The sequence below is a fragment of the Cololabis saira genome, chromosome 14 (assembly GCF_033807715.1).
Source record: "Cololabis saira isolate AMF1-May2022 chromosome 14, fColSai1.1, whole genome shotgun sequence".
NCBI classification, from domain to species: Eukaryota; Metazoa; Chordata; class Actinopteri; order Beloniformes; family Belonidae; genus Cololabis; species Cololabis saira.
Genome location: NC_084600.1, coordinates 6,863,601 through 6,885,541, shown reverse-complemented (window position 1 = coordinate 6,885,541; position 21,941 = coordinate 6,863,601). Strand labels below are relative to the sequence as shown.

At 42.0% G+C, this 21,941-nt stretch overlaps 2 protein-coding genes across 3 annotated transcripts; one reads left to right on the top strand and one right to left on the bottom strand.

Annotated features, from left to right (window-relative positions):
- Nucleotides 1-652: 652 nt before the first annotated feature.
- Nucleotides 653-11,795, bottom strand: rab38c (RAB38c, member of RAS oncogene family). Its single transcript, XM_061740794.1, has 4 exons — nucleotides 11,257-11,795; nucleotides 10,181-10,311; nucleotides 8,353-8,490; nucleotides 653-1,861 (listed from the first exon to the last, which is right to left on the bottom strand). The coding sequence occupies exons 1-4, from the start codon at nucleotides 11,447-11,449 to the stop codon at nucleotides 1,700-1,702; spliced, it is 624 nt and encodes a 207-aa protein (XP_061596778.1). The 5' UTR covers nucleotides 11,450-11,795; the 3' UTR covers nucleotides 653-1,699.
- A 1,913-nt stretch (nucleotides 11,796-13,708) lies between these two features.
- On the top strand, nucleotides 13,709-20,256 carry LOC133459503 (ras-related protein Rab-39B-like). 2 transcript variants are annotated; one of them, XM_061739493.1, is made up of 4 exons: nucleotides 13,709-13,838; nucleotides 14,507-14,739; nucleotides 15,469-15,739; nucleotides 17,282-20,256. In XM_061739493.1, exons 2-4 carry the CDS (start codon nucleotides 14,525-14,527, stop codon nucleotides 17,435-17,437), a joined length of 642 nt encoding a protein of 213 aa, XP_061595477.1. In that variant the 5' UTR covers nucleotides 13,709-13,838; nucleotides 14,507-14,524; the 3' UTR covers nucleotides 17,438-20,256. The 2 variants fall into 2 exon arrangements, with proteins under 2 accessions (XP_061595477.1, XP_061595478.1); XM_061739494.1 differs by having other exon boundaries at nucleotides 14,429-14,739.
- The last annotated feature ends 1,685 nt before the right edge of the window (nucleotides 20,257-21,941 follow it).

Below are 21,941 nucleotides of genomic sequence, written 5' to 3'. Positions count from 1 at the left end.
TTTTAATCATAGAAGCTCTTAGTAAGTCTGCTCTTTCAAAACATATTTACTGCTTAGACAATCGTGCACCTCTTAAAATAGCAGCTACACAGCCTGAAAACTGAATATATGACCGTTTAAGTGACCTGTGAGCCTTTTGAAAGTCAAGAAAAGTATAATATGGGACATTTAAAGCAGGTGGCTCCACGTATCCCAGCGATGCATCGACATCGTGGCCACAATGTACCCGGCATGTCACGTGATGCCAGCTGGGACAAACAATGCAATAAAGATGCACATCTTAATCTCCGTTTCTTGAACTTTGGACTTTTTTTTCACACTTCATGAAAGACTCCACAAAAAATACATCATTTAAAAGTCATAAGGTGTTTTTCAAACCTTTTCATAGTTATATTTATAAGTTTGTCTTTGTTTTTTGTTTTTTTTTTGTGTAGGAACTACAGCAGGTTGACCTCCTTTTTCGGAAGTCTTTTTTAAGCTCCTACTTAACTTGTGATCATGAGAGAAACAGTGATGCAACTGTACGACGCTTGGCCCAAACAATGTTCGGAGCACAATGAGCAGTTCACTAAATAATGGGATGAAAAAAGCTTGTAAATGCAAATAAAAAATCAGTAGATGGGGAAAAACAAGACCCCGACGAATGGAGGCAACACAAAGCTCAGGGTTTATTGCCAAGGAATAATATGTGAATCACTGAACACAGCCAGAGAAAAAGCCCATGAAGACGTTTTGTCCTCCATACAGTTTCTCGGCCTCGTATCTCAGAGTCCTTGGAGCGTCTGGTTTGAATGTACAAAAATAGTCAGTCTATCCCAGACATGGGAGTTACATCAATGGTCGTATTCACCATGTTTGGAGTGTTTTGTTTTGTTTTTATTTACAAAACCTTGTAATGCCGAATTCTTTCCCCCACGAAGGATTTTTGACAAAAACATTTAAAAATTAGCTTAATTTTCTACTCATAACCAGTTTGGAGAAAAACAAGTGCTGAAATGACCAAAACTTTATTTCTGACCATAACCAAAACATTTAGATTTTCTAAGCAACTCCTGTGTTTTTATAATCCTTGTATTTAATGTATTTAATTTTGGAGATCTTCCCAGCTTTGCACAGGTGGACCTATTTAGTTTGTTAATGAGTCCAGGTGTTTGTGAGCAAAACAACATCTGACCAACAAAAAAAAAATCTATTTCAAAGGTCATTTCAACACCTAAGGATTTCTGAAAGAATAATTTGCGGGCGTGTAGAGGACTCATGACATGCTTGCAAGTGCAGCTGTTAGAGGCCAGCCACATTTGCATTTATCTTGGTTAAACTCACTCATAAGGGGCAAATAATTAGAGATAAAGGCACTGAAACATCCGTTTCTATTTTTTGAAGAACAGAAAAACAGAAAATTTAGTTTCAAATCTAAAAAAAAGACATTTTTCAGCATACAGCAAAATGTTCATATTATTTAAAATCTATACAAACTCCTGAAACAGACGTTTTACAAACATGTTAAAAGAAATACAACTTCTGTAGAAAATCATTTTCTGCTCCACAAGGTGAGCACGGCCCCGGAAAAACATTTCTCTTCACTTAATATTGTGAGATGGGATCCAGGAGGCGAGTGAGCTTTGGTTTTCCCCACAGTTCCTCGGCCGGCCGTCCGGCCCGTCGATCTGGCAGCGTTCACGTCCCGACTGCTCAGGAGTCACCACTTCACACACGACGAGCAGTTGAACTGGCTCTTGGTGGGGGTGGCGTATCCGGACAGGACCAGGGAGCTGGCCTCGCGCTCCAGCACCGGGCTCTCCTCGTTGGTCAGGATGTGCTCCACCAGGCAGCGCGCCGCCTCCTCAATGTTCGTGTTCTCCTGAAGGCGAGGGAAGAAAGACACATGTCAAAAAATGCATTTCATTGCCATGAAAGTTTTAGTTTAGTTTAGTTTATTTTGCACATAAAACATAACAGTAAAAAACAAAGTTCAAATGAAGCATTGTGCAGGAGAGGTGGAAGCCAAAAAGGCTTATGAAAATGCCTCCCCTTTATAAAACAAACATAAACAGCAATAACAACAGCAAAAGCAAAAACACAATATAGAAATAGATAATATAAGACAGAAAAAGACAATTTAACATGAAAAAGAAAAACACTACTGAATTATTGAAAGATGGAAAAAAAATGAAGAAAATGTAGGATAATTGCATGAAAAAAAGTACAATTTAACAACTCCAGATGTGTTTCTGATCTTAAAGCAGCACAACGTAACTTTCAGCTTTTCTGAGTTTGGCGGCATCTTTTGGACAAAAGCGGTAGTGCTTTACCAGAAAGAACACTACGTTTCCCATGAGCACCAGCGCGTACTGCCGGAAAACTCCTGTTCCGTCGCTGCATTTGTTTTGAGAGAAGACGGGGCAGACTTTTCTGTTTCACCAAGTGAACAGACGGAACGCAAAAAAAAAAGATGTTAAACTGCTGGAAAGGAACTGGAATTTACCGGGATACCTTAAACAAGGAAGCCAGAGAGCGGTATATGGAGAAAATAATGATTATTAACGGTCTGGATCCATATGAAATCTCTACTGAAGAATGGAGCTCCTGGTTCGGAGCTCCACTCTTTAGAAAGGATTTACTGCAGCAGTTCTGCAGAACCCACGTCTTACTACCTTGTTTAGGAGTGTTTGGCAGCTGCTTTGGTAAATGTTTGACTCGCCATGTGTTTCAATAAATTTGTATAATAGTACAACATACAGTACATGTTTTGTATCCCTCTTACTTCTCTTTTCTTTTTTTTGACCGCTATATTATGGTGAAGAGGCTCCGAGGCGTGATTATTTTTGTTTTCCTCGTGAGATTATTTTTTTCCTCTGCAGCTACAAATCAAATAGGTAATATTTTTTCCTCAACAAACTAGTTTTATCTGAAGATTGGGGTTAATTGCACCGCAGAGAGCTGTCCAGCAACTGCGTTTAGCTGGAGAAGTGGGGAATAAAACCCGTGTTTTGATCCGACCCGGTCTGTGTGAGTGTTTGTGGTTTAAGGCTGATTTATGGTTCTGCGTTAAATCGACGCAGAGCCTACGGCGTAGGGTACGCGGCGACACGCACCGTACGTTGCGCGTCGCCACGTACCCTACGCAGTAGGTCTGCGTCGATTTAACGCAGAACCATAATTCAGGCTTTACTGTGTGGAAGGTTTGGTCGTTACAGCCGCGATCCAAGCGAGCCGACGACTCTTTCACTCTTTCACTCTGTTATATCAGATACTTGGCCTCCGTGGTTCTGCCTCCAAGCAGGAAAGCATTGAAAAGTTAAACCATTAGCGATCTTTTCCCCACGTCTGTTTTGTGGAGCTGCTGCAGCCACAACGCAGCAACGGGTTACCATCTTCTGCGGAGCTGTGCTCCAAGCCCCGCCCATTTTCGTCTCGACTGCGAATCGGGAAGGAGGGGGAAGTGACGTATGCCGTAAAGACGTCAAAGCCGTAAAGATTTGTAGTTTTTTAATGTGGAAGGATTCCTACCATGCTCCTCAAAGTTACATAGTGCCAGTGAAGGAGATACAGACCCCTCAGACCATGACAGAGGTTCATTAAACCTGTTGGAAGTTGATGTACCATCACAATGACTCTGGAAATATGATATTAAGGTGGAAAAGTTACGTAGTGTCGCTTTAACTAAAAAATGATTTTTTCAAGTGTTTTTTGAACAAAGCCAGTGAAGATATTGATTTTAGTGATGCAGATAAATTGTTCCATAGGGATGGTCCTCTGTATTTTAAAGTGCGTTGATTGTGTGAAGTCCGGCATAAAGGAAGGTGAAAGTAGGTTTTTTTTTTCTTTCTTCTATGAAGTATCTGCATGATCACTACACAGACTCCCCGAACGGAAACTCAGCACTAAATTAGATTACCTTCATCTTCACAAAGCAGAGTTACAAGGTTCCCATTTGTGATACAGGGAGAGATTAGTGAAATTCTGTCAAACATATCAAGGATACATTTTAATTACTTTAGTGATCCTTGCCTTAAATTTCATTAAAGCATAAATACAGTCTGACTGTCTCGGAAAATTAGAATATTGTGAAAAGTTCTTTATTTTCTGTAATGCAATTAAAAAAACAAAAATTTAGTTTTTAAATTAAGTTTAAGATTAAGATTCCCAGAATATTCTAAGTTTTTGAGATAGGATATTTGAGTTTTCTTAAGCTGTAAGCCATGATCAATATTAAAATAATAAAAGGCTTGCAATATTTCAGCTGATTTGTAATAAATCCAGAATGTATGACATTTTTGTTTTTGTAATTGCATTACAGAAAATCACAATATTCTAATTTTCTGAGACAGTCTGAGACACTTATACAATAAAATGACTTAAAGTCTGTGTTGAAAGTAATTTGGAATAAGACTCATTTTCTACATCAAGACCGCCGAAGACTGAAGATCGAAAAGATTAAGACTGAAAATATGCTCATATCTTTAATTCCCAGCTGGAGCAACATCTGACTGCTTTTACCTGCCATCCTTTTATGTGCGTTTAAACATTGAATAACACTGAGGCGATGCCGATCTACAACTCACACTGAGGCGTCACCTCTCCACTGTTTACTGCTTCTTCAGAGGTGGAGAATTAAAAGCTCCATAAGGAGACAATCATTTAGTCAGGTTATTCAGAAAACACACGAATAGTAGTCCACGTGCCAGTGAGTAAAGGCCGGGACCCACCGACCCATCGTCGGCAGAAAAGCAGTCGGACTGAAAGTCGGTCAAAAGAATTCTCCTGAACACACGAACCACGCCGCCTGGAGCGTACGTTCTGCACCTGCGCGAGGCGTAATACGTCTCTATAACTACAGGCGGTGTTAATCTGTGATGTTGCCCAGAAAGAAAAGGAAGGAAGATCAACCGGAAATGTTGAATCGCTCTAGTTCTGAACAGAACCTGCTGCGTTCAGTGTTTTCACTTCTGAAAGAAGTCAAGAAGGATCAAAAATACGATGTCTAATAATGAAAATATAATACAAGCAAACATAAGCCAAATTCAAACCAACTCCATGATAGAGTGTGGTGTAGCGTCTGTACCATCTCTGTTTATCTAGTTTATTTACCATTGTCATTGCCGGTTAACTCTGATTGGCTAGTCAAGGGCTAGCACTCCACCAATCAGATTGGTCGTAGAGGCTGACGGCTAGTGTTCAATTCTAGATGTTGAACCGGACAAAACGAACGCTGACGCAGACGGACGACCACCAGCCCGACTCGGGTTGGTGTGTACCGGCCTTAAGATACAACGAAGTTGGACAAAGTGGGACCCTCTACTGGGGCAGAGTGGTATTATGTAGAGATGCACCGATCGATCGGCCCCCGATCGGGATCGGGCCGATAATGGCCCTATCGGCTTTGATCGGAGATCGGAAAAATAATAGTTCAGAGCGGCCGATCTGATGACGTTTAGAACAACAAACGCCGCCCGCGCGGGCGTTCCCGCATCTCATACCGAGCGGTCCTGAGGGAGCGTGACCGGCCTCACCAGTGCGGGACTTTTACAATGTCTGAAAAGGACAACAAATTTGCAGTTTGCAAAGTGTGTCCAAAGGAGATACCATGAGGAGTAATATTACAAAAGAATCACAACATAATGAAGCTTATTAGACATTTGAAAGTTCTTCAGACGGAGTAGGCTATATTGAGTTTTCAAAGTTGGCTGCCGCAGAAAAAGGGGAGAGAAAAAAAGGAGCGCGCGCAACGGCACTAATTCAGCTGTTACACCTGTAACAGAGACTTATAAACGACAGGAAGAAAAATAAAGAACTACATCGTAAGGTAATGAATTCATATGCTTTGCTCATCAGCCGCTTTCTGTTGTAGCAGACATCAGGTTTAAACACGTTTGCAGCTTGGATCCGCGGTGCGTGCTGCCGCCTCGTAAATATTTCACTGATGAAATGAAATCCTGTCAGAGTTTTACCAAACTATAAACAGTCCAAAGCCTCATGCAGGACGACAATCGTGTCAGTCGCTTCACGAGCTCTAGTGTGAAGAGTTTTGCTTCACTCACAAGAGTTTCTTCACACGCGGCGGATGCTATCACTAAAGCTTTCACAAAGCTTAATAATTCATAATTAATTTTTATTTTAAGATTTAATTCCTCTTTCCATAGGAAAACTAAGGTTTATAATTTGCAACTTCTATCAACTTTTAGAGAGAGACATGTCTGCTGTTTCTGTGTTGGTCACATGTACATAATTATTACCACTGGAAAGCTGAAGCTACTAAACTTACTTACTCTTTGTAAGCCGAGTTTACACCTAATCTCCTAATTTTTATACCTAATAATACAATGTCAGTGTCGTGTACATGAGACAACAATATTGACGAATTTATGGATTTCACCCTGGGATCGGTGATCGGAAAAATCGGGATCGGCCGATACTGGTTTTCGAAATCGGTGATCGGTGATCGGCCCTCAAAATCCTGATCGGTGCATCTCTAGTATTATGAGACGCCCCCACTCATTAACAGTGTGGTCAGGTGGTATTACTACATACTACCAGTAGTACTATATTACTACATAGAGTGGCTTTAAATCTGGTTCACTGTGAGACGCTCCTTTCATACCCAATAATGTTACTGTCCCGTAGCCGTCAGGTGCTCCACTACATGTTTGTTCTTGTATCTTTTAAATAATTCATATAATAAGCAACCTTTTTCTCCACATTTAATAGCCTGCTTTCACAAAGTTGAGGTCCATGTGGTCACCGGAGAGAGAGAGGACACGGTCCTCACCCCAAAGACAAAGCTTGGGCTTCGAGTTGTAAAGAAAGTGTTCTCTTTTTGAATCAGGATTTAATTGGTTTTTTAAATGCTGAAATCTCCGTTAACAATCTGTTAAAACCCATATGATAGATTTTGTGTAATCTTGCCAATCTTGCCAAACGCTGAAATGACTCAGTGAAAACTACACTCAGCTTTTCTGTTGAACTCCCTGGAAACTGCCCCCAAATAATTACAGCTCAAATACATTCCCTCCGAGTCCCTGTGAGTCATCTGCTCATTTCACTTGTACTATTAAACTGTCAAAAGGTTTGTGTATCATAATGAAAAATGCGTGGTAGAGACGGGAGTGTAGAAGTGTATTTGTTCAGAAGACTGCTCAACAGAGATATGAGTTGATATCGCTGCGCTTTCTGAGGCTTTTGAGTGCTGAAAGTTTAGATTTATAACATTCCCTCCCACTGATTAGTCTGAACTAGCAGGTACAACAAAACCATGTCCAGTTCACACCACGCTGCACGCAGTCATTAGTTTATCCTGCACATTAAATATTGTCCTCTTAGTTTCTGAAACATTTATTTTTACAGCCAGATTCTGTCGGCATAACTATACAGCCATTTTATACCCATAGAAGTGAATTAGTAAATGAGCATTAAATCTTTTAGTATTTGCCTCAAGTGAAGCTCTTTAACAATAGATAACAGATTTTCATTTATTCACTTTGGTTAATCAAAAAAGGTTTTTAGTGGTGCTGGCCCGTGTTTGCACAGAAGTCACTGATATATTCAACCGTCTACAGGAAGTAGAGGTGTCAAGTAACAAAGTACAAATACTTTGTTACCTTACCTTAGTAGAAATTTTGGTTATCTATACTTCACTAGAGTAATTATTTTTCAGACGACTTTTTACTTTTACTCCTTACATTTTCACACAATTATCTGTACTTTTTACTCCTTACATTTTAAAAACAGCCTCGTTACTCTATTTCATTTCGGCCTTAAATAAAACTATCCAGTTAAATTGCTCCATCCGGATAGAGTGAATTTGGTTGTTTCAGATGTTCTTGTCCAGTTTTGTTCTTACATCCGTTCCCTCAGATTCCTGCAACTAAACTTGGATGTACATTCCAATAAAGGTTAGGATAAATGATAACATGAACATGAAGTTTGACTTTTTGCACCATTACAATACTTATAGGCAACTAGTCATCATATCTGCTGCTCTCTGAAACACATGTTAATGCTCAATAGTACACATATATGCTTCTTTAATATATTTACATTATACTAAGATGCATTCATTTTCAATGGCTTTTGTCCTTAATGGCTTTTTTCCCCCTTACATTACTTTTACTTTTACACTTTAAGTAGTTTTGAAACCAGTACTTTTATACTTTTACTTGAGTAAAAAACTTGAGTTGATACTTCAACTTGTACAGGAGTATTTTTAAACTCTAGTATCTATACTTCTACCTGAGTAATGAATGTGAATACTGAAGACACCTCTGACAGAAAGTAAAGACGTTGCCGTGCTCTGGTGGGAACTCTCCAGACGCAGCTGTAACCGGGTCACGCGGTGCTTGGACCCGCTCGTACCTTGGCAGAGGTCTCGAACCAGGACACGAAGCCGTTCTCCCGGCAGAAGGAGTCCAGTTTGGGCAGCTGGGAAGCCATCTGGTCCGACTTGTTGGCTAAGAGCACGGCGGGAACCGGTCGTCCGTGGTTCAGAGTCACCTTAGGAGAGGAAATGATCATTGCAGAAGCTGCAGAACCGTATATAACTTACTTTAAAGGGAAAAACAATATTTCATGTAAAAGTATTTTCTGTCTCTTGGATTCTGCTGAAGATGAAAGTTAATTTCACGACTGGTTATCACTTCTAAAGACATGTCATGGAGAGCGTGAGACATGAGAATTGTTGTAGTGATGCTGACACCAGCAGCCTTCCAGGTATTTGGTTACGCACGCAGAGACAAGACAGAAGTAAATGTCACTTTCAGAAAGTAAATTCTGCTCTAAGAGACATATTTGACAACTGAGTCAAGTTGTAAACACTGACATGTCATTTGGTTTGTCTGGGTTTCAGGTGACGTGACCTTTCAGGAAACTGTAGAGAAGAGGACGGTTCAGAAGCCTGAAGTCTGCAGGAGCCTGAAGTCTGCAGGAGCCTGAAGTCTGCAGGAGCCTGAAGTCTGCAGGAGCCTGAAGTCTGCAGGAGCCTGAAGTCTGCAGGAGCCTGAAGTCTGCAGGAGCCTGAAGTCTGCAGGAGCCTGAAGTCTGCAGGAGCCTGAAGTCTGCAGGAGCCTGAAGTCTGCAGGAGCCGTGTGGACACTTTTGAAGCGCTTTCATCATGTTTCCCTGATCATTTTTAGGGAGAACGCAGTGCAATGTGCACTGCGTTCTGCACACTTTCTTATGGACACACAAACTAAAGGGTATGAAGTGTTTATGCTGATATGCCATTTGGTTTTTTTTTGTGTTTTTTTGCTGTGAATCATGACCAAACATTTCCAGTCTGGTCTCACGTGTCTTACACTTTCTTCAGATACAAGAGAGAAGAGGTTTCCTCCAGGTACCTCCCACAAACAAGTCACACTGCTTAAGTCTTCTTCTAAGTGACCTTCATTATCATTGTGGATTATATTTGTCATTGTAGAAAGATGGATTCCAAATAGCTCGTAAATGACTTAATAATACTTCACAGATTGATGGCAGAAGGGATGTCCTCTCTGAGATCATTGCTGATGTCTTTCCCCCTTGGCATTGTGGTAGCGCACGTGAGCAAACGGCCAGCACTTGATCAGCAGCACAAAGTCCGTTATTAGTCTATTAATTCCTATTAAAGCAGTAAAGGAGTATTTGTATCTTTCCACATAATGCTTCTGCGTCTGGGGTTAGTTTAGAGCTAAACAGATACGAGCAGGTCGTTGTGTCGTCGTTCATCTCAGCTCTTATCTACCTCATCTGAAAATCCGATTAGGACTAATTATTTGTTCTTTTATAGTTTTTTTCTTTTTTAACTCTCCAGCGGGCCAGGGAGGGTCCTGGGCCGGAGCTGGACGTCTCTCTGACAGGATGGAGGTCGTGTCTCTGCCCAGGGAGCTGCCGTCTCCTGATTCAGCTGTACCGGGAGCAGACAGGAATATTAGGAGAGAAAATTAAGTGGTTGATCTTATTTGGTGGTTTGTCTCGGCGACGGAGCAGCGACCGGTCCGGGGAGTGATGGATGACAGCTGAGTTTGGCCCCGGGGCCCCGAGTGGCCCTGAGCAGACTGATGGAGGGATGTTTCTCATTCACCCGTGTAGGCACACTTGTCACAGTTTGCTATAATAGTTTTGCTGTACCGTGTAAGGATGTGTTATACGGCAGCGGTTGTAAAACAGACAGGATGGCAGGGAACAAGTGAAGCTTTAGTTGGTGCACCTTGGAGTCCAGGTCATCCTTCCACTTCAACACGGCATCAAACGTGGACGCCCGCGTCACATCGAACACCACCAGAGCTCCCACGGCCTCCCGGTAGTAGACACGGGTCATGTTCCCGTAGCGCTCCTGTCCTGGGACACAAGCACAGCTATCAGAGCACACACACAAAGATGCCATTCAAGTCCATAAAATAACATCAACCCATGTCATTGTTAGTGAAAGATATGCCTCCATGTGTGTGTGTGTGTGTGTGTGTGTGTGTGTGTGTGTGTGTGTGTGTGTGTGTGTGTGTGTGTGTGTGTGTGTGTGTGTGTGTGTGTGTGTGTGTGTGTGTGTGTGTGAGGGAGAGTTTACTCTACAGTAACTGCCATCATGTGACTGATATTATTGAGATCACTTGAGTCACAGGCACAAGATCTGCATTCCACATGCAGGCATCAACTGCAGGGAGGGTCAGGCATGCAGCACCCAAACCCATGGGAGAGTCTGCTGTTGAAACCTTTCTGTCTGCAGGCTGAGCTTTTAGAGTATAGAAAACAAAAACCAAGACTCGACTGCTATTTTAGAGTCTACAGCAGGGGCGTCACTAGGTTTTAAGGACAGGGAGGGCTTAGCCCCCAAGAGATGCACAGGATATGAGCGAACGTAGTGCACAAAACAAAGACTGAGACATTGCTTTTTAACTTTTTTGGACAGATTGAACATCTTAGGCCACCAATAGATTAGTTGTTTTATTTCAGTCTGTCTTTTTAATACAGTACAACAAGAAAACACAGGGAATGTGTTTGCTGCATTAACAACAAGAAAGAAAAAACCTGAAAATAAAAAAGTACATCATTTTTATGACTGGGTGGAAGCATCAAAGAATGCTGTCTGTTTTTAACAGTGGAAAATCGGTCAATCACTCTGTTGTACAGCTGCAAATTAGCAAATATTTATCCAGAGTGGTGGTTGTTTCCAGTTGAAACAGTGTAATAAAAACTATGTGTCCAAACAACCGTTCAGAGGCTAATGAATGATCTGATGTGCAGAAAAGGCTGGTTAAGGCTGATTTATTTGTGGTGAGGCAGACAGACCTGCGATGTCCCACAGCTGCAGGCGGATCACCGTGTCCTGGTCCCACTGCAGGACCTTCAGGGCGAAGTCCACCCCGATGGTGGCCCGGTAGTGCTGGGAGAAGATCTGGTGCACGTACCGCTTGATGATGGAGGTCTTCCCCACCCCCAGGTCCCCGATGACCAGCACCTTGAACAGCAGCTCCTGCTGCATGGCTGCAGCTCCAGAGATGGGGAATAAACTAAAACTTAAGAAAATAAAAATCACAAAGTGGCTATGAAAGTAAATCGGTAAACCAGGGGGGAGTAAAGTCACCGAACAGAAGCTGCAACTAACAAATACATTTTCTCTGGTCCATCATGACTAACACAGTCCCGTGCCGTGAGCGAGTGCTGGGAGTCACGGGAGCCCCGGGTCGTGGACCTCTGAGGGCGGCGAGCTTCTGCGTTAAATCGACGCAGAGCCTTCGCCGCAGGGCACAGCGTAGCCTACGGCGTAGGGTACGCGGCGACGCGCCCCCTACGCCGTGGGCTCTGCGTTGGTGTAACGCGGAACCATAAATCAGCCTGAGCCGCGATCAGCTGCTCCCGTGCTGCAGCTACAGCTGCTGCTGCGTTCACTGAGCCTCGGAAACAGCAATACTCCTCTGCTCAGTACTGCTGTGACTAGCCTACACAGATTTAGAGAGGTTTACCTTTGAATTCCCCCATTTACAGGTGACAGAAACGTGATTTTATAAAGCAAAACCACCCCCACCCCCCTACTACTTACAGTATTTTGTAGATCTGTTAAAGTTACAGCGCATTCACTACGCACTATTCACTTGAGTTCAATGATAGTTTATTGATCTCATCAGGGACATTAATTACACAGACAAATGTAGGTATAAATCAACTCGTTTGTTGAAAGCACTGACTCATATAATATTTCTTTATTTTTTTTTATTCAAACCTTTATTTTAAGATTTTAAACAGTCAGAACATTGACCATGAACAATACAAAGTCTGGCATCGAGAAAATAAGCAGATACATTACAAGGCATACATTGAATAAAGTCCATAGGATATTGCATTGTAACATAAATATGACAGTAAGTTAAATGAAAGCAAATAAAACTAATTAAGACATTACATTCCTCCAAATATTTCTTCAATTATGTGAGCCGTTTGTATAATTCAATTCAATTTCATTTATATAGCGTCTATTACAACAGAAGTTGTGTCTAGGAGCTTTCAGTGACCCAGAACATAAACCCCCGAGCAGTTATTACATAAACATAACATTTTTTTTAATACATTCAAAGTAATTCTTGAAATCGATTAGAAAAACAGGAAAGAAGGTCGACCTCTGGAGAATTTGGTTTTATGTTTGTGGAATTGTGCAATTACAATAATCCTGACTGATATAATCTTTTTTTTTTTTTTTTACTTAACATTTGCAAAAAGTACAATGATTACAAATCTTCACATTATGCAATTTCAAGTTGAATTATAACATATAAAGAGTATAACTCAAATAAAAAACAAAACACAAGCACAACACATTATAACCAGCCAGGGGGGATGAAATTATAACAGAAAGCCAAAACATTTACATACATTTATGGTTTTGATTGCTTTTGAATTAGTAGAAAACTTAATAGAGTCCAGATACTGATTTAATTCACAATGAAAAGTAAAAAAGAGGGTTTTTTGCATAAGAATTTGGATTTGTGGATGTGGAATTTTGCAAGGATAATCAACAAATGAATAATAAATGTTTCTTTTGGCTTTGTTCTAATCATAACCTAGTCAAAAACACCAATCACATCTTTCCAAAATAATTTGAAATCAGTTTCAATGCTTTCAGACACAAAATTAGCCTACACATACTGTATCACTCCAAAAAGTTTGAACAATGGGGTACAGCCAGAATAAGTGAGTCATCGTTTCCGAATTTGCAGAACAAAAAGTTTGAATCGATATTTCTTTTGAATCTTTTTACAATGTGATCATTTGTAGGATAGAAATTTAGGAATTAACTTAAATAAAATTTCTTTAGCTGTGTTTGTCACCAGATATTGGTTGGGTGAGAGCCAGACCTTCTTCCAGTTAATATTTTTTACATATTTATTCCAATATGGGATCACGTATGGAACTGAAGAGATATCCCTTTTAAATACAGTTCTAATTGTTTTATTATTCTTATGGTTGCAGGATAGGCACATTTTGCCAACTTTCCCGACTGATATAATCATCGCGCGCACTCGTGAGATGTTTACGTCATTCTGTTCCTGCGGTGCTTGAACGCAGCACGCCGGGAACCGTGTGCGCGCCGCCGCGCCTGCAGTTACGGTACTGCTCATGGATGTATTATATTAACGGTACTGGTGCTGATGAGGACGAGGGGGCTGCGTGCGTGTGCGTGTGCGTGCTGCCATTTCACCAGCGGATCCACGGCCGCGGCCGCGCGCATGTCCCGGGAGCGCGCCCAGCAGAGAGGAGCGGATGCTGATGCTGAGCAGCATCATGGACCTGCTGCACGGTCGGGCATCCATCCCGCAGCCCAGGCGTTTCCACAGGACTCAGTCTGATCTTAACAGGTTCTGAGCTTTCACATCAAGGTACGTCATCATTTATATCTTTTTATTCCCCCCTGGTCCTGAATATTCACTATTACTCAGTCCTTTTGTGGGAAAACACAGCAAGGCCTTGTGGTTCAAACAGCTAACCCATATTTTTTTTGTCTTAAAAACTCACATAAAGCCTTTTAGAAAGCTAGCTAACAACATTTATGTGTCATATTTAGTTAAATATTTTCATTAGGGTTATAATTTGCTCGGCTCGACGTCTTGCTGGGTGTTATTGCTGTTGATCAGCCACTCTACAATCCACATGGGGGCTGACTACGCCAGTGTTTATTGCGTGGGGGAGGAGTGGCCTCCTCCCTCCTTACTTCCCCTCAAATTAGATCACCCATCTGTGAATCACATGGACACAGCTAAAATGATTTGAGCCTCTTATTCTCTCGTTATAATCCAGGAATTATCCTTATAATCAACACACTGTGTGGATTAAAACCATTCATCCATTAGTCTGGTATTCTTGGTGTTTTTGGAGGCTTTAGATCGTTTTCAGCACAATATGTAGTCAGTTTTATTTCTTTTATAAAGAAAACTGAGGACGAAGTTTGATGAAAGGTTTATTGTTTCAGGATTTTCCCTCGTTTTTGATGGTAAGCTCATTATCTTTGATTATGGGCCCGGCGAGTGAAAGGCTTTCTTTGTGGCAGATTATACTTCCCTGAGACATGGAGACGATATGGCTTTACCAGTTCCGTCTGATTGTGATCGGAGACTCCACGGTGGGCAAGTCGTGCCTGATCCGGAGGTTCACCGAGGGCCGCTTCGCCCAGGTGTCCGACCCCACCGTGGGGGTGGACTTCTTCTCCCGCCTGGTGGAGATTGAGCCGGGAAAGAGGATCAAACTTCAGATCTGGGACACTGCGGGACAAGAGAGGTTCAGGTAGAGACACAACTCTCCGTCTCTTCCGTCTGATGTCTCTAAACCACATAGATCACATTAATCACACACATCACATCCACTTATCCTAGATGACATCAAACATGCTAAATCCAACACTTCTATCTGTGTAGCTGCAAAAAAGACAAATGCATATCTCTCATGTACTTAAAACAACCCTCATAGAGGGAAAAACATCATATTTACTTAAATACGTTACTTGAAGATCATCACTCTGTGAGAACTGCATGTTTTACCAGATCACTGAACGTACTTTGGCTTTTGTGGTTAACAGATGTAGAAGTGGAAGTTCACCTTGATGCTTCCTATTTCCTTTTACTCCAGTAAACTTTAAGGCAGCTTTTGCTTCCCTTAGTTGATTTTACAGCTTTAATGGCTTGTAAAATGAAATGTGTGCAGTATTTATGAAATGCTGTCTAATGCTTCGTCGTAGATTAACATGTATGGAAAAGTAGAGCAGGAGCTCTCGGTTGATCGGCCCAAAATAGTCACAAACCTACTTAAAAAAATGCTTTCATGTCAAAGTTGAACATTTCTTCCTTCCAGGTATTCATATCTGTGAATGTATCACCTGTTTCTTCTAGGTATTAGGATATTTTGATAAAAGGATCATAATTATGGTGCCAGTTTGAGTTTGAATGATTGTTTGCCTGAAGGATGTGTTTTGTCTCCGGTGGTTCACGGCATCCGTCCCCCTGCGTCCGTCCCCAGGTCCATCACCAGGGCCTACTACCGTAACTCGGTGGGCGGCCTCCTGCTCTTCGACATCACCAACCGCCGCTCCTTCCAGAACGTGCACACGTGGCTGGAGGAGGCGCGGAGCCACGTGCAGCCGCACGCCATCGTCTTCCTGCTGGTGGGACACAAGTGTGACCTGGAGGCCCAGCGGCAGGTGAGCCAGCACGAGGCCCAGAAGCTGGCCGGGGCCTACGGCATGCGCTACGTGGAGACGTCTGCCCGCGACGCCATCAACGTGGAGAAGGTTCTTACACTCACACACACACACACGCTGACACTTGTTCATCTCAGATACACACATGCTAAAGTCCACAGGAAGAACAATGTTGGACAGAAACGGGATTGACTTTTTAAAACTCTCCTTGTCAACATTGTGTGTTGTTAATTGAGCTTGGTCCTATTTTAATACTGAACCCTCTGCCCCAGTACTACAGTACTACAGTACTACAGTACTACAGTACTACAGTACTACAGTAAAATCAGGGGGGTGGTGGATTTTATCATATGGGGACAGATAATTTGTGCTGATTACAAATAATATAATATATTACAAATAATAGCAGTGACCAAAACAGCTGCAGAAATACTGCAGGAATGACATAGCAGCAGTTAAATGCAGCCTTCTGTAAGCTTTAAATATCCACTGGGCTTACATCAAATACATCAAAACACAACAATAAAAAACACTTTTCTGAACTTATCAATATGACTCTGTCCTTCACAGGATAAGTAACATGGATCACTGCAAAAACTCACAATCTTAACAAGAATATTTGTCTTATTTCTAGTTAAAATGTCTCATTTTAGTAAAAAAAAATCTCATTGCACTTAAAACAAGACTCATCACTGGAAAAAACAACAATTTTCACCTGTTTCAAGTAGATTTTCACTTGAAATAAGAAGAAAAATCTGCCAGTGGAACAAGATTTTTTTGCTTGTAATGAGAAGATAAATCTTGTCCCACTGGCAGATTTTTCTACTTATTTCAAGTGAAAATTTACTTGAAACAGGTGAAAATTGTCAAATAAGTTATTTTTCTGGTGATGACTCTGAATGTTGAAATAGCAGTAAAACAACATTAATTGATGAAATGACATAATGGATGGAAAGGGGGGATGGCAGTTTTACAGGGGGGATGATTTGGACCGTTTTTATTTCAGGGGGGGATGATTTGGACCGTTTTTATTTCAGGGGGGGATGATTTGGACCGTTTTTATTTCAGGGGGGGATGATTTGGACCGTTTTTATTTCAGGGGGGGATGATTTGGACCGTTTTTATTTCAGGGGGGGATGATTTGGACCGTTTTTATTTCAGGGGGGATGCCACCCCCCCTCATCCCCCCTCATCCCCTCCTCTCCAGTACTGCTCTGCCCCTCTGTCCCTTCACAGAATGCTTCACCTGGTCAGGTGATAGTGTTAAACTGTGCAGTCAGTTTTTGCTATAAAACAATAAAAAAGATGCTTTTCTGTCAGAGCGGATAAAGATAAAACTTTATGACCTGCTGACACCATCAAAATGGAATTTCAAGTGATATTAAAGTGACAGTAATTAGCTTTTTTACACCTAGGGAATAACCTGAAATACATCATAATTATGTAGTAATCATAATAATAACAACAATAATAAGAGAAACAGTAGCAGCAAAAAGGCCGTCTGAAACTCAGAGTAAAACGTGAGAGTGGTGTGTGTTTTTGAACTTAAAAGGTACTTTTCCAACCGATTAGTCATCCTCCACAGTCTCAGGTTGCTTTCTTCCTCCTCTCTTCCTGCCGGTCCTAACGTAGGCGTTCGTGGACCTGACGAGGGAAATCTTCGAGCTGGTGCGGAGCGGCGACATCAAGATCCAGGACGGCTGGGAGGGCGTGAAGAGCGGGTTCGTCCCCAACACGGTCCACTCCTCCGAGGAGGTGACCAAGGGCGGCCGGCAGTGTTTCTGCTGATCCGCCGGGCCGCGGTGCCGGCCCACTGGGCCCAGGTTCTGCCCGGCTGCAGCTGATCCCAGGCCAGCTCTAAGTACTGTTCCCTGCTCACTCATGTAACCCCTGTCTGACCACCAGGCCTGTTCACGGCCCAGACTGATACAGGCAGACAAGCACAAGAAGCATCATCCCCTCCGTGTGTGTGTGTGTGTGTGTGTGTGTGTGCGTGTGCGTGTGTGTGTGTGCGTGCGTGCGTGCGTGCGTGCGTGCGTGCTGCGTGCGTGCGTGCGTGCGTGCGTGCGTGCGTGCGTGCGTGCGTGCGTGCGTGCGTGCTTGTAGTTCTTTAAGCTTTTCTCACATCTGGCCTTTCCTGGTGTGTGTGGTGACGGTGTCGTGGCCAGCTGTGTCGTAGCCACCCAACGAAGCAGCGCTGGAGTGTCATTTCTATTCAACTGTACAACTTTTACCAGTGACTTTGATCTGAATCTGAAACAGAGATGCTGAGACTGAGCCACACTTCACCCACGTCACCCACTCATGACTTTAGCAGCTTAGTAAGGACTGGAACGATGCAAGAGCTGCATCTGCTCCAGCGCTCTGACTGGACTGATGATACAGAGGAGATAAAGAGGAGGGGTGAGAGGGAACTCTGACTGGACTGATGCATAAAGAGGAGATAAAGAGGAGGAGTGAGAGGGAACTCTGACTGGACTGATGCATAAAGGAGGACAGTGAGAGGGAACTCTGACTGGACTGATGCATACAGGAGGACAGTGAGAGGGAACTCTGACCCGTTCTGGTGTGTGTGAGTGGGACCGCTGAAGTTTGCACGGTGAGAATGTTGGGCGGTCCGTTTACGAGGTTTCTGTAGCTCTCTGCCTTTACGACCCGGTCGTAGCGATGATTGTGAGCGTGGTGAGTACCCGACTGTACAGACGTTTGCTGCTCCCATGGTTTTACGCAGGTAAGACACAAGTTCAGCGCTGTTCGTTTGGGCCCAAGATGTAAAAATACTTTACCTTTGCCTCTTCTACTCATGACACTCAAAACATGAAAACCTAGCAAAATATGATTTAAAAAAAATCATAAACTGCCCAACAGTTTCACAAAGAAAATAATTAGTCAAACCAGGAGTCAACTGAAAATGTAACCAGAAGTTTTGGTTGTGATTTTCAAAACAACATATTTGACCAGAGGAGACGGTGGTCGTCACGACGACGCTCATCATCAGGATTGGAGCCCTCCTAACGAGCCCGGGGGAAAATCCTGCTCCAATACTACATGAACAAACCAACACTTCCTCCCAATGTCTGATATGTAATCATTTTTGTTTTTTAAGTAAAATAACACATTTTAAAGCGGTTGTACAATGATGGGCATTTTTATTTCAAAGTTCAGGTGGTTGTTTTTCATGTATATTCGTGTATATTCACAGCAGTTACACGTACGATCAACTTGGACTAGCTAGTTAACTTATTTCACGTCTATCCAATCTGCTAATCCACTGTCAGGGCCGTTGCCGTAGCAACAACATGATGTTTAAACCATCAGTTGAAAGGAAGCACCAGTGAAACTTTGCTCTTTTAAACTGTCGATGCTCCAGCAACCACTCAGGATTTCTGCTGGGGCCAATCTGAGATGTAAATGTTCTGAAGAATGGGGGCTCGTTTGTGATTATCTAGATCATAGCGGGCCCGTGTGAACAATCCCTTTGGTTTATTTGCTCGGTCCGCATAAGAAAGCCATTCAAGCTCATCCATCATTGTGAACCTGCTCATAATGATGTAGTTTAAATAAACCCATGAAGAATCCCAAAGGGGGGCATTTTTCAGCCCATTTCTAGCTCCCACAGAAACATTAGTCAGGTTTGGACTTTAAAGCTGTCAGACCTGTTTCCCAGCAGGCTGTGTGTTCTGGATGAGCTGGAGGTTTGACTTGTGCTTCGTCTATCGGCCACAGCGAGCTGGCAGACTCCGCGCTGCTGCAACCGTGTCTGCGCTTTAGTTAACGGCAGGTTAAAGGTGCAGCTGCAAGGAAATAAAACTTTACAGCAGGGAAGTAAAACTAACATAACTTTAACTTTTAGATTTTGATTATTATATAGAAACATATCTATAGCAGTTTTATGTTGAAATCACTCCAAAAGAACTATGTAAATTATAAACAGTTAATTAGATCAGTTATACATTTTATTGTCCATTTATTCAGCGCCGTATGTGAAATAGAATCTTTTCTAACACTTATGCCTACAATCTGCTCCTACACTCAGTCACACATTTACCATCAGTGCATGCCTTTATCATCCTTCAAACATCCAAAGAAAGATTTTACTTTACTTTTCTTTTTTTGTTGATAGGATGTGAGTAAATCATCCTTTAGGGTTTAGTGAATGAAGTGATAATGTCCGGCCCAAAAATGTGACTTTTTTACCCAACAACACAGATTGGTTCACAGCAGCTCCATCAATGCTGACTAAATGATTGCAAAGCTTTTTTTCCCTCAACAATGAAAGTGTGTTAAGGTGAGTGTTAAGTGTAAGAGCAGAGGGAGTCTCTCTTTTGAGTGCCTTTTGGAGGTAACTAATCTAAGTGCATGCTGTCAACCGGCTGTTCATCGACACGACTCCGTGTTCATCCTGTGAATGTTGACATCTAAACTGTAGTCGGCGGGAAACACCGATACCGTTACACCATGTGAATAATTCATTTGAAACTGAACCCTGGCAAAGTTGACTGTTTGATGTTGTTGTTCCTCCGGGATTATTATAGCACAAGTGTCATCAATAATACATTACTGGAAACATTAATAAAGATTTTACTCGTGGAAAAAAAAAGTTGAGGCACGCTGATGTTTGAAAGTTAAACAGAGTTAGTGTAGGTACCGGATCTGGTACCTACACCGGTACTGGAGTTGAGGGGGGATGAGGGGGGATGAGGGGGGATGAGGGGGGGTGGCATCCCCCCTGAAATCAAAACGGTCCAAATCATCCCCCCTGAAATAAAAACGGTCCAAATCATCCCCCCCTGTAAAACTGCCATCCCTCCTTTCCATCCCTTATGTCATTTCATCAATGAATGTGGTTTTACTGCTATTTCAACATTTAGACTCATCACCAGAAAAATAACTTATTTGACAATTTTCACTTGTTTCAGGTAAATTTTCACTTGAAATAAGTAGAAAAATCTGCCAGTGGAACAAGATCTCATTACAAGTGAAAAAATCTTGTTCCACTGGCAGATTTTTCTACTTATTTCAAGTGAAAATCAAACAGAAACGTGAAACAGGTGAAAATTGTTGTTTTTTCCAGTGATGAGTCTTGTTTTAAGTGTAATGAGATTTATTTTTACTAAAATGAGACATTTTAACTAGAAATAAGACAAATATTCTTGTTAAGATTTAGAGTTTTTGCAGTGATCCATTTTACTTATTGTCATATTTTACATTAGAGTCATATTGATAAGTTCAGAAAAGTGTTTTTTATTGTTGTGTTTTGATGTATTTGATGTAAGCCCAGTGGATATTTAAAGCTTACAGAAGGCTGCATTTAACTGCTGCTATGTCATTCCTGCAGTATTTCTGCAGGTGTTTTGGTCACTGCTATTATTTGTAATATATTATATTATTTGTAATCAGCACAAATTATCTGTCCCCATATGATAAAATCCACCACCCCCCTGATTTCCTTTTACAACTAGAGTACTGGTTACACCGGTACTGTTGTGCTGCGGAGCTGCAGTGCTGCGAGCGGCCGCTAGGGGGCAGCAGCCCCACGTGCAGGACGGGGGTGAGCGGGAAACGTTTCCACTGCTGAACGTTTGAAAAGGTTTAAGCCTTGAAAGTTCAGGAGCTGTAACCAGAAGGGGAGCCCAGTCTTACCTGCAAAGGAGATCTGCAGGTGGGGACTTTCCTAAATACACTTAGTATTCTACCATTTGTATTTCAGGGAGATTATAGAGAATGTTTTATTATTTTTGATCAAATTCTGTATTTCATAGTTAAAACATATTGACTGTCTGAGGCACAGACCAAGAAGACAAAACAGAGAAAACTATGCATTTAGTCTCTGATGAATTGTTATTTTGTTAATTTAAATGAGTATTTGAAGCCAAATTTAATCACTTATCTTATTGCTACTAGTTTGACTCAAGTTAGCAACAAAACCCAGGAGAGTCCACATAGAGACGTAATTGTAGAGCAGATTTAAGTTTATTTCATGAACACAGTAGAAGCTAAGATTGGGTGTGAACATGCAGAGCATCAGCCTTGTGGTACACCTGCGTGAAGCTGGCCCCCCACCCCACGGAAAATTCAGTGAAAATATTCTCAATCGTTTGTGCTGCGTTAGTGCTGGTTTGTGCAGAAATAAATTTCGTTTGTGCTGCTTTAGTTTTGAAGATATGTTATTTTCCAAAGGTCAATCAAAGTTCACCCAGCCCCCCGACTTTCTCCAAAATAAACCAAAATGGTCTAGTTTGTTTGTGCTGCGTTAGTGCTGGTTTGTGCAGAAAGAAATTTTGTTTGTGCT

Excerpts from the sequence above, each read along its gene's own strand:
- rab38c (XM_061740794.1), bottom strand. The coding sequence starts at position 11,449 with ATGCAGCAGGAGCTGCTGTTCAAGGTGCTGGTCATCGGGGACCTGGGG. Across the intron at positions 10,312-11,256 it reads GCAGCTGTGGGACATCGCAG|GACAGGAGCGCTACGGGAAC; the intron begins GTCTGTCTGCCT and ends CTTGTGTCCCAG. Across the intron at positions 1,862-8,352 it reads GGTTCGAGACCTCTGCCAAG|GAGAACACGAACATTGAGGA; the intron begins GTACGAGCGGGT and ends CCTCGCCTTCAG.
- LOC133459503 (XM_061739493.1), top strand. The coding sequence starts at position 14,525 with ATGGAGACGATATGGCTTTACCAGTTCCGTCTGATTGTGATCGGAGAC. Across the intron at positions 14,740-15,468 it reads GCGGGACAAGAGAGGTTCAG|GTCCATCACCAGGGCCTACT; the intron begins GTAGAGACACAA and ends GTCCGTCCCCAG. Across the intron at positions 15,740-17,281 it reads ACGCCATCAACGTGGAGAAG|GCGTTCGTGGACCTGACGAG; the intron begins GTTCTTACACTC and ends GTCCTAACGTAG.